Source organism: Hyperolius riggenbachi, chromosome 2 (genome assembly GCF_040937935.1).
Source record: "Hyperolius riggenbachi isolate aHypRig1 chromosome 2, aHypRig1.pri, whole genome shotgun sequence".
Classification (NCBI taxonomy): domain Eukaryota; kingdom Metazoa; phylum Chordata; class Amphibia; order Anura; family Hyperoliidae; genus Hyperolius; species Hyperolius riggenbachi.
The window spans coordinates 360,005,133-360,017,929 of NC_090647.1; the positions used below are offsets into that span (position 1 = coordinate 360,005,133).

At 45.7% G+C, this 12,797-nt stretch overlaps 1 protein-coding gene across 5 annotated transcripts in view; it reads left to right on the forward strand.

Moving 5' to 3' along the window:
- The first annotated feature begins 2,124 nt into the window (after positions 1-2,124).
- Positions 2,125-12,797, forward strand: part of TRIM33 (tripartite motif containing 33) — a 157,150-nt gene continuing 146,477 nt past the window's right edge. For 4 of the 5 annotated variants that reach the window (XM_068269698.1, XM_068269700.1, XM_068269699.1 and 1 more), the window contains exon 1: positions 2,126-2,662. In XM_068269698.1, coding sequence (XP_068125799.1) covers positions 2,251-2,662 — 412 coding nt within the window. In that variant the 5' untranslated portion in view covers positions 2,126-2,250. Of the gene's footprint in view, positions 2,663-12,797 lie in introns of all 5 variants that reach the window. The other variant, XM_068269702.1, reaches the window with a different exon arrangement.

Here is a 12,797-nt window from a genome sequence, read left to right on the forward strand (position 1 = left end):
AGGGATGTGATTTTTTTAAAAATTCTCCATAGCATTACATTCGCAAGAACTTTAAAAATCGCGAGCACTTAGAAAAGCACTGCTAGTCAGTCCAAGGCCTTACAGAAATGATAAGGTACACCAGCACATTAACCACAACCATATCTGGCATATCTCGCATTTTAGGTAATAGGCTAAACCAGAGGCAACAGGAAGATTAAAATGCACTATAAACAGCTTAAAAATGGGAGGTAGTGATGGACTTACCTCCCCATTGATGACTCGAACTGTCTGTCAGTAAAATTTTATTTTATATATGCCACAAAACAATGCATCGTGGTTTGCAGGTATTCCATCCGCTTCCTCAGGCAATTAATAGGAGTAACTGATTACAAGCTCTTAGCAAGGCATGGCATCTCTGGTGGTCACAGAAGTGCTGTGCCTGCTATAAAGAAACTTGTAAAATAGCTGTGTAATGCATTGCATTGTTTTTTGAGTGTACAGTAAAACTTTACCTGAATCAGACAATGCGAGTCTTCAATAGGCCCGGCCAGACTCCGCATGCGCCGACTGACCAGGTTAGCAGGATGGATTGCGGAGGCTACAGGTGGAGGATAGTGGCGAGGTCACAATTAGCCTGAACAGGGCTGGAGGAAGCCCCAGGTATGTATAATTTTTTAAAATCTGCCATCTCTGGTACATTTTACAACAGAAGGTATTTAGAATTATTCAGGTTGGAGTAAGCTCTGAGATGTCTCCCAGTGCATCACTGCTGAATATGCAAATCATCTCTTTGATGTCCCTGAAAGCTAAAAACACCTCCAGAACCGCTGGAATGAACTAAACACACCTCCGGAACCACTCACTCCAACCTGAATAATTGTAAATACCTTTTAAGAAGGCAAACTTTTATTTTTCATATCATTTTAGTAAGAGGGCTTTTTATTCTTTTTTAACCCCTTATACACTCCTGGGAGTTCAAGTTCACCATGAGCTTGCTGGGTACTCTGTAACTCTATATAACGCGAATTTAAAGTGTACCAGAGACTAAATAAAGGAAGACAGCGTGGGATCGATCGGCGTGGTGGGGGCTGGAGGAAGCCCCAGGTATGCAGGCGTGTAACAATAGACCCTGCAAGGGATGCAGCTGCAGTGGGGCCCAGAAGCCCCAAGGGGCCTTGTGGGGGGAGAAATTTCTTAATCCTGTCCTGAGAGACTAACAACTAAGGGCACTGAGAGAAAAAAATGTCTGATCTCTGCACAATTGTTCTAATGACTGCATCTGCTCAGCCACTGATGACAAATAATACAAAGTTTTGCAAACAAATTTGTGTAGAGAGTCCCTATTCAGTGTGCAGCAGGGTCTTGTGTATAGTGCCCTACCCCCAGCCTATTCACCCCCTCCCGTAGTGCTGTGTACTGTAGTGATGCTGGAGGAGTCTGCAGAGCCAGTTCTGCTACATCAGAGATGGACAGAGTGAGTGTAATAAGCTGGAGCTTAGATCACGCTTATCGGTCACGTTTATGTATGCATCTTCCATATGTCTGTAAGTGTGTAAACATGTTTTATCACAGGCGCTAATGTAATTGGTAGAGAAAAGGCAGTGCATCGCTGCTGTCTGTTATTATCAGCCTCAGGAAAACATGTTCAAGTGTGTACTAGCCAATTTTAACATTGGTTCTCAGTTTACATGTGCAGGGGGTGAGGGAGTGAGGTACAGTGATTTCTAGTTATGCCCCTGCATGTATGTATAAAACTTATTTTATTTCGTCCCAGGTTTCCTTTAACATACTACACTATTGTGGGCTCTCAATTTCCTTTTGTTTTTGTAAATATAATTTATTTTGTGCAGTAAATCCATGATAAAACCACCCTTTGCTTCCACGTCAACCCCCCCCCCCCCCCCCCCCAAAAAAAAATACATTATTAGATATAACGTTTAGTGCAAAGCTTGCCCAAAATAGGCTGTATATTCAGCTCTGTATAACAGGGCTCTGTATCACGTCAAGTTTGCACTGCACACGCGCTATTTTTTCACTCATGCGCAGCTCGGAGCACTTGCAGTCGCAGTTCTCACCACCAGCCGTGTTCCTCCAGCTACATACTGCGCCTGCGCTATCTACTTGGTCCCTCACGTCGCCCTGACGTCACTCCGCCGTGGCCGTTACAGACGAAGAAGGAAAGAGAGGGTGGCCCTCATTGCGGCGGCGTACTGTACGTGCGCTGGTGGCGTCGCGAAGCGGTCAGTTCAGGGGTTCAAAGAGGAAAACATGGCGGACAACAAAGGAGGCGGTGGCGAAGGGCAGACGGACGGCCCCGCGAGTAGTAATAACAATGGCAGCGGACAGGACGGGAGTAGTGGTGCGGGCACCGAGGCCCAGGCCATGGAGGAGACCGAGAGCGAGGAGAAGACTACGGCTCCACCGGTGGCTTCTCCGGTAGAGGAGAGTCCGGCCCCATCATCATCTGCGGCCTCCTCTTCTATCGCCTCGTCCTCGACGCCGCCTGTAGTGCTGAACCTGCTGGATACGTGTGCTGTATGTAAACAGAGCCTGCAGAGCCGGGACTCCGAGCCTAAGCTGTTGCCCTGCTTGCACTCCTTCTGCCGCCGCTGCTTGCCCGAGCCAGAGAGGCAGCTGAGTGTTCCCCTTCCCGGGGGCAACAACGGCGACATCCAACAAGGTGAGAGGGGCTGCCAGTGACCTGCAGCATGCTGGGGGCAGAATGAGGTGGAGAGTGTTTGCTGGACGAAAGCACCGCTGCTATACTCAGACTTGTGTAGTGTGCATAGTGATGCATGGGATAGGGGTATGTATGTGTGCTTTCTAGGTGGCAAGCACATGATGATTTGTGGGGGAAGGGGCATAGTGTATGTGCAGCAGAGGAAGGGACTGCTACTGACTCTAATGTAGGAGGGGATATCATTGCAGCATGTGCAGATGTGCGCCACTTGTTGGTAAACATGACTGGTGCTTGGAATCATTTAATATTCTGAAGAGTCAAACTGCTTTCTTCTGTTATGGAAAAGTTACACATTTGTTATTGATATGAATGGGAATTCTTCTGTTTCAATCTTTGCCCTACGATAAATTGTAAAACTGACAGCTGAATTTGATCCTGTTTACATAGTGTTGCATGCTTCTCTGGTGGCTATGAGGCGCTTTAGCAATTACATGTGGTGCCTAACTTTTGAGCTTTTCATAAGGGGCCTTTTATATTGTGTCCAGTGTTATGCATAAACATGCAGTTGAAGAGGAAATGCAGAACATGCATATGCATTCTCTGTGGGCTCTTTCACACCTCTGGTTCATTATGTTTTGATGTGTTAAAATGCAGTAGTGCCCATTTATCTTGGACAATGGAATGCAGCAGTCATGGGTGTACCCAGATTTTTTTTTTTTTGGGGGGCGGTCGGTGAGGGGGCAAGATGGTCTGTGAACCAGAAATGCAGGGACTGTGCAGAAACTAACAGTACTTTTTCTGTCATGTGGAATAAAAGAGAGTTCACTGTCTCTCCGTTGTGAGCATTTATTTATCAGAGTTAACTTGTTTAGGATTTTCTTAGTTAATTTTTGTGGTCCACAATTTTTGGTATGCCAACAGTTATTAACCACTTAAGGACCGGGCTCACTTTCAGCTTTCTGTGCTGAGTGGGCTCTACAGCCCACAGCACAGATCGTAATTGATCCAGGGCGACCAGAACCCCCCCCCCCCTTTATTTCCCCACCAGGGGATGTCCTGCAGGGGGGTCTGATCGCCACCGGCTATTATGGTTCAGCGGGGGGGGGGGGGCTCCTCAAAGCCCCCCTCCGCAGCGATTTCCGCCCTCCCTCTACTTCCCTACCTCTCCCGTGGCTTGTGGGCTGCGCAGGACGGATATCCGTCCTGCGCCGTGTAGTATAGGCTTTGGCCTATCAGAATGCGGTGGTCCCCGGCCAATCGGAGGCCGGGGATCGCCGATCTCCTTTATGGCGCTGCTGCGCAGCAGCGCCGTATGATGTAAACAGCGGGGATTTCTTCCCCGCGTGTTAACATTACGCCTGCGAGCTGCGATCGGCGGCTCGCACACTGTTCACGAAGACACCCTCTGTGAACTAGCATGGAAAGGCCACTTGAACGTGCGGCCGTTTCCATGGGAAACCACTAACGACCCGCCGACGCCTATTGGTGTTAGGCGGTCGTTGCTAAGTCCACTTGAGGCCTCTTGCACACTGCATGCATTTCAGATTCCGATTCCGCTTTTTAATCTGTTTTTACATCCGATTCCGATTCAGATTTTTAATCTTAACTGCATGCTGCGTTTTTTGATCCGTTTTTCTGTTGAATGTATTCAAGGAAAATCGGAAAACGGATTTGCAGTGTGCAGGGAGCCTGAAAGTGTTTCTGTCATTGATGACTTGCAAGTTATGATGGACCTGGTTTGGCATTGGTACGGTCTTGTGGTTTACAATGATTTTGCCTGCGGGAAATGGCTTGCTGACTTATTAACCTGTAGTACAGACACTGGCTGGGCTTGCAGAAATTGGTTTGATGACCATGCTGGCTAGTGGCTACCTAATATATGAATCAAATTTTGTGAGAACTATGCAGCCTGCTTCTGCCTGGGTATGTGACACAAGCTGAGGCTAGCTCCTGTTACTTATGCAGGCTGAACACCGTGCAACATCTCCACTTTTCTCCTGATTGACACGAGTAGATGCGGCCGCGATGCTCCTTATCAATCGAGCCGCTGATGCGGCTCGATTGATAAGATCCGACAGGACGGATCTCCGCACCGCCGATTCCCTGCTCGATCCCCGCGAGGGGACAATGGCAGGGAATCGTGCGGGAGATAAGCGGGGACGAGCGGGGAATCGAATGCGGGACGCGGCGGGCACGCAGAAGAGGCGATACGGCGGCTAATCAAGCCGCCGGATCGCTACAATGTCCCATGGTGTAGATGGGGCTTAAAACCTGAAGTGCTGGTCACTATCTGTCGTTATGAAGTTCCTCACTTCCGTTCCACTTTTAGCCAATGAGTCTAATTTGACATCATCACGAGTGCCCAGCTGGTTATTGGCTGGCAGTTGCATCAGAATCACTTATTTCGCCAAATAGAAAGGGAATTGGTCCCCAGAATTGGTTTTGGCTTACGCAGCTTCTGGAAGCATGGGGGATAATGTCCGTAAGCCTAAAGCCAAGGCTTCCATCCTACGGCGCCACCAGTCGCACTTCGCAACCACACAGTGTCCTGACACATGAGTTTCCTCATAACCTAGCAACCTCCTGGTCATGGTGCTGATGCAATATTGGGACCATGGTCAACTAGTTGCCAGGACACATGAACACAGTGTAAACTGAGTGGTGACATGCTGCCAGCTGTCTGCCTATTACAATGGGTGTTAAACAGTGTAATCACCACAGCCTGCAGTAGCATTCTTGTCCCCACAGACTCCCATGGCTGAAGTGGGTCCACAATGCAGATTTGTACATGCTGCGTTATGCATATTTTTATGGGATGGAGCCTTAAAGAGAATCTGTATTGTTAAAATCGCACAAAAGTAAACATACCAGTGCGTTAGGGGACATCTCCTATTACCCTCTGTCACAATTTCGCTGCTCCCCGCCGCATTAAAAGTGGTTAAAAACAGTTTTAAAAAGTTTGTTTATAAACAAACAAAATGGCCACCAAAACAGGAAGTAGGTTGATGTACAGTATGTCCACACATAGAAAATACATCCATACACAAGCAGGCTGTATACAGCCTTCCTTTTGAATCTCAAGAGATCATTTGTGTGTTTCTTTCCCCCCTGAGGGGGGAGTTCATAGCAGAACCACAACACTGAAGAACTTGGCAGCCTTCCAGACACAGGCTGACAAGTCTGACAAGAGAGAGATAAGTTGATTTATTACAGAGACTGTGATAGTACAAAGTGCTGCAGTAAGCCAGAACACATTAGAATAGCTTTTGGAACTTGTAGGATGATAAAAAACAGGATGCAATTTTTGTTACGGAGTCTCTTTAAGTTGATGGTTTTTGAGCTTGGGTCCTAAACTGCTACAAGGTGAACCTGGATGAGCAAAACATCTTTACAGGAAGGGTGGAATTGAAGTCACAGTGAGCCTTCACTACCCTTCGTAGTGATGGTGCCACGGATGTAGGGGATATTACTGAATAATAATAATCCCATGGAGCAAGGAAGATGCCTAAAGTTGACATTTGCTACATGATATGACCACATTATTTTGTTTGAATTTTTATGTTTATTCCTGCATTGGCGTTAAACTCCTTTTTCAATGCTTTTAGTGAATTGCATGTCATGCTGTTTTTAAACTGAATTTGAAATTGCCTAGCATGTGATTGTCTGCTCTTGCTGGAAATTACAGTATGCATGCTCTGAACATATATGAACCTTTTAGGCTAGGTTCACAGTGAGTTCTGTTCCCTGTAAAAGCAGGAATGCAATGGGAAAGTCACTCTGCACATTAACAGTAAATTATATACAGCCAATGAAAGTCACTATTACCGCACATGTTTTGTGTTAATGAAACTGCATGCAGCGCATTGGGATGCCGAACGCCGTTAAACCACAATGGTCCACACTGAAAATTTCCCGCAGTGCACCTAACCTATTTCTAAATGTCATCCGTATGCGATTGTGAAGTTATTGTAACTGCATTTGGTTCATATACAAATGCCCTTTAATGGTTTCTTACTTACAAATAGACCTTTTCAGATATAGTGCTTAAAAATCAGTTTGGGCAGTGTTGGTGAGCAGTTTGTTAGAATGTAACACTATGGCGGTGCATATTAAAGGAATAGGTTTGGTGATTGCATGAAGTTTGCGAGCAGTACCAGTCAGGACAGCTTTAAAGTGACTCAGAGCTTAAATAAGTTTTATACATACCAGGGGCTTCCTCCAGCCCTATCCGCTCGGTTCACTCCCACGCCGCCATCCTCCGCTGTCTGCAGCTTCGGGAACCAGGTTGGGGCTAGTCTGACGCAAGAGAAGTGCGCTGTTTGCGTATCTCTCCAGCTGCTGGAGAGATACGTAGAGGGCGCACTTCTCCTGCATAGCCTCCAGAACTTTGCACAACGATTGGCGTTAGGCGGTCCTGGGGGACCCACCGCTTTCGCTTCCATGGGCGTGACGTGGTCTTAAAGAGGTTAATCTGATACTTACCAGGGCTGTGCATTTGGTACAAAAATCATCCAACTCCCGACTCAGACTCTTCAGTTTATGAAACCTCTGACTACAAGTATCCAAAATCGCTCTTACTCCTCGACTCCACAGCCCTGTACAACAGTCCTGGTGGCGTTAGAGATAGGTGTAGCCAGTAGTAGGTTGCCGCAGCATAGGTACATATACAATCAAGAAGTGCTTGGCGCAGCATAGGTAGCCAGGGATAGGTGTAGCCAGTAGTAGGTGGCCGCAGCATAGGTAGCCAGGGATAGGTGTAGCCAGTAGTAGGTGGCCACAGCATAGGGAGCCAGGGATAGTTGTAGCCCAGGCATGGGCAAACTCGGCCCTCCAGCTGTTACGGAACTACAAGTCCCACAATGCATTTGCCTTTATGAGTCATGACTGTGGTTGTCAGACTCCTGCAATGCATTGTGGGACTTGTAGTTCCTTAACAGCTGGAGGGCCAAGTTTGCCCATGCCTGGTGTAGCCAGTAGTAGGTGGCCGCAGCATAGGTAGCGAGGGATGGGTGTAGCCAGTAGTAGGTGGCCGCAGCAAAGGTAGCCAGGGATAGGTGTAGCCAGTAGTAGGTGGCCATAGCATAGGTAGCCAGGGACAGGTGGCCACAGAATAGGTAGCCAGAGCTAGGTGTAGACAGGATAGATGGCTGTTGAATAGGTAGCTAGGCATAGGTGTAGACAGGATAGGTGCCTGCAGTATAGAGAGCCAGGGGGGGGGGGGGTAAGAGACGCAGCGGCGGGGGTACAAATACTCGCCGGCAGGTCCTGCACACATGTACTGACTTCATTCTTCTTCCTGTTCTTGCGTTTCATCTCCTTGTAACAGTGCCTAGGGAGTTCTGTTTCAGGAAAATAAAACACAAGAACAGGAAGGAGGAAGAAAACAGTGCACGCTTGCAGGACCTGCCGGCAAGTGAGTATTTGTTCTCAACGCTATTCGTGCGTCTACTGATACTCCCGAAAACCGCTAAAATGAGATTGTGCATGGTATAATTACCATGTGCAATAAAACTACGGTATACCGTCAGACCGATATACCGCGTCAACCCTAGTTGCCTGCAGCTGTTACTGCTTGCCAGGTGTATTGATTGAGGATCATCATAGCTGCAACTGTTGTTACATCCCACATTCATGTGCATGGCCATAACTTAATATGTTGCCCAAGTTTACATGGTGGATCCACATAGTGTGCTTTATCTACTGCTGCAGCTATGCAACACATTTAATCACTGGAACAAAAATAAACCTCACATCTCTTTCCAGTCACACTGCATCCTAATGCTAGGTACACACCATACAATTTTCTGTTAGATTTGAAATGAAGCCTTGTACAAGGATATGGTCCTTGCCTGTTGAGGATTGTTTGTGAAAAAAATGGCTGGCAGCCTGCCCTGTAGCATCTGACAGTTCCTGCATGCTTGGCTGAGCAGCATGATCTGTCCTATGGATTTCTGAGGAGGGAGAGTAGCAGTAGGCTCCCCACAGTGTCTGGGGATGCAGAAGCTGGTCAAAATTTCTGCTGCAGCCAGTTGACTGTGTTATAATTGGTGCAGAGGCTGGTGATGCCTGCACGGACTACACACATGGTTAGAATGATAAATACCATTTTAGTTACAGCAACAACTACAGAGGCAGCTTGCATGATTGGTGGATCCAAAGATAAGTCCCATTAAGGAACAAGGACTCTATCATGCTATATATTGAATTTTAATGCACTGCAAAGTGGATATGTAATGCCCTCCATGAATTTATTTATTTTTTATTGTAGCGTGTTCACATCTGGGCATTGCAGCAGAGTGCATAATGTCATGGTATAGCTGCATTTGTTTTTGCAGACCGTGCATGTTCGTACACAATACATTTCAAAAGCTCTGCATTTGTGTCACATGTAAAGTATAATGTCGTTCAAGTAAAAATTAGGCAAGAGTAAACTACAAAGTATATGTGAGTGATACCTGCTATAGTAAACCCGCATATAATAGAATTTTGGGTATAGTAAACCTGGTTTATGGGCCCTGCGGTATTCTGGCTATAGTGGAAAGCCGGCGCATGAGTCAGTCAGAGCCCCATGAGCCATGGGTCAGGACAGCTGGTCTCTGTAGGGTCTACTTGCACTCCTGTTCTCCCCAGCAGGCTGCAAGCAGGGGACTGCATTTCCTGTGCTTTCTATTTTTTTCTCACTCACCACTCACTCACACACCTTTTCTTTCTTTAGCATGGACCCTCTAGGGGGCACCTGAATTGCTACAGAGCAGTCGACCTCCACTGATAGAATGGCAGCTCTGCTCAACATAGCACTCAGGCCATCACTCTGGTTCTCCTCAGCTACATGCTATGTATTATGCTTACAAACACTTCATATATACATACTGTACATGAAACTGTTTTTCTTTTTTGATCTGTACCATCACCGACCCTGTATGTGCCAAAAAACAATTCCGGGTACAACTTTTCTTGTACTTGGCATAATAAATTATTCTGATTCTGCTACTATTGCCTGGGTATATTTCCTCTATTACTGTACTGGCCGGTGCACAAGCTTAGGCCTCATACACACATCAGACCATAGTCTTTTGAAAATGAAAGATCACAGACCAATTTTACCCCCTTCCATGTAGTATGAGAGCCATACCTACACAGTCTATTCTATGGAGCTGAACACCACATCAGAAAAAAATCTTTGCAAGATGCTGCACACAAACATGCTGCACACACTCAAAAAATCTGTAGCTGCAAAAGATCTGTTCCTGCCAAAAATCCATTTCTGCAAATTGCAATGATAGTCAATGAGACCTGAAGATCATCATACAGACATGATTTAACTGACATTCATCTGCAGATCAGATCCACCAGGATGGATTTTCAGATCTGCGGATGATTGCTTGATCTGCAGATGAATGTCAGTTAAATCATGTGTGTATGATGATCTGCAGATCTTATAGACTATCATTGCAATTTGCAGGAACGGATCTTTGGCAGGAACAGATCTTTTGCAGATACTGATCTTTTGTGTCTGTACAGCATCTGTGTGTGCAGCATCTTGCAAAGATTTTTTTCTGATGTGGAGTTCAGCTCCATAGAATAGACTGTGTAGGTATGGCTCTCATACTACATGAAGGGTGGTAAGATTGGTCTGTGATCTTTCATTTTCCAAAGACTATAGTCTGTGTGTATGAGCCTTTAGAATGCATCAACTGGTGAGCTGCTGCCTGATTACTTTACTGTATGTATTGAACACTGCATTTTTATCAGGCTTTTGTTTGCTGGCAGACATGAAGGAAATGTACAACTGTACTGGCGCACAATTGCGAGCTGCTGCCTGATTACTTTTATTGGTACACACAGTGCAATTTCCTGTCAGATCTACAGGTCGAATCGATCATTTCTGGCATGTCTGATCTGCTCCCAATCAAGAACGGAATCTTTTCAGATTAGTGCTGCACAAAATCAATCCTGATAGGACATGCTGAAAATTGTTGTTCTAACAGGAAGTTGCATTGTTAAAGGCTAGGTTTCGCCAGTTGATGCAGTCATGCACTAGCCAGTACAGTCACACAGTTTCCTCATTTCAGCCAGCAAACACAGCCGATAAATATGCACAGTGCTCAAAACAGACAGTAGTCTGAATTGTTTTGATCTGTAAAACAGTATTGTTTTAAGTTTGCATTTTCAATAAAATGCAGCGAAAAACACAGAATGGCCCACTGTTGTCCACTTAAAGAGAGTCTGAAGCGAGAATAAATCTCGCTTCAGACCTCATATCTATCTAGCGGCGTTTTAGCAGGGGCACACGTGCCCCTGCTATCTAGCAGGGGCACGTGTGCCCCTGCTAAAACGCCGCTATCCTGCGGCTTAACGGGGGTCCCTGACCCCCCAAATCCGCTCCGTACAGCGGGGGAGCGCTTCCTGGTTGGGGCAGGGCTAACCGCCGCAGCCATGCCCCACACGCGTCTGTCAGCGCGTATCTCCGCCTCTCCCCTGCCCCTCTCAGTCTTCCTTCACTGAGAGGGGCGGGGGAGAGGCGGCGATGCGCCGCTGACAGACACAACTGGAGGCAGGGCTGCAGCCGTTAGCCCTGCCTCCAGGAAGCCATAAATCACGACCAAATCTGCGACCAAGTGTTGCAGTGGTCGCTTTGGGGGTGAAGGGACCCCCGTTAAGCCGCACTATAGCGGCGGTTTAGCAGGGGCACACATGCCCCTGCTAACTATGAGCTCTGAAGCGAGATTTATTCTCGCTTCAGAGTCTCTTTAAAGAGACACTGAGGCGAAAAAAAAAATATTATTTGTATGTGTAGTACAGCTAAGAAATAAAACATTAAGATCAGATTACATCAGTCTAATTGTTTCCAGTACACCAAGAGTTAAGAAACTCCAGTTATCATCTCCTTGCAAAAAATTAAAGGGGAACTTCAGCCTAAACAACCATACTGTCATCAAGTTACATTAGTTATGTTAATTAGAATAGATAGGTAATATAATCTCTTACCCACCCAGTTTGAAAAGAACAGGCAAATGTTTGTGATTCATGGGGGCTGCCATCTTTGTCATGGGGGCAGCCATCTTTTTGGTTGAAAGGAGGTGACAAGGAGCAGAAGAGGCAGTTCCAACTATCCTGTGTCCTGATTACCCCTCCCAGCTGCACATGCTAGGCTTCAAATGTCAAATTCAAAATGTAAAAAAAAAAAAAGCACCAAAACAGCAGAACGAGAACAACAAAATCAGAAATCCCATCATGCTTTGCCCAGCATCAGGGGAAAAAAGCCCGGGCAGTTTTCTTCTGTGCAGCTAAAAATGAGGCTTGTATAAGAGAAACAAAGTTCTGATGCTGTGAAACTGTTAAAGAAACACCAAGCCTTTTCAGTGCTGCTGAGATGATTTTTAGTCCGGAGGTTCACTTTAATCTCTACAACTTTCAAAGTCTTGGAGAGGGCTGTTTTCTGACTTTTTTAGTATCTCAGCTGTTCCTGAACTATTTACTTTTTCTCTGCCAGAGGAGAGGTCATTAGTTCAGACTGCTCTGAAAGAATCATTTTGAATGCTGAGTGTTGTGTAATCTGCACATATTATAGAATGATGCAATGTTAGAAAAACCACTATTTACCTGAAAATAAAAATATAAGAATATTTTCTTTGCTGCTAATCTTCTAATAATTATTCATAGTACACAACCAATTCACTATATCATATTTTTTTTATTCGCTTCAGTGTCTCTTTAAGGATATCTTTATTCAGGACGTATCCAGCTTCACACAGACTGACATGTTTCGGGTGAAAGGTCCTTATTCATAGCTAACAGATAAAAACACTACACAGTCCTTATATATCCAACCACAGATTGGGGGGTGGGATAACAAAGGATCCTCTTACATTCCGCCCCATATTGGAGCAGAAGGGATCCTACCTACACATTGGTACATAAAACTGCATCTAAAATCAAAAACATTATAACATTTCACATACATATCTTAGACCATAGATGTATAGTGTTTAAAATCCAAGGTAATAAACTGCACATGTTCCATGGGACAAGAAAATAAAAAGGGAAAATGCAAATATCTTCTCCACTATTATCCCGAAGGAACAAAGGGAAAGAGAAACGGAAAAGGAAAACGCAGGAAGTACAATCTGAGCAG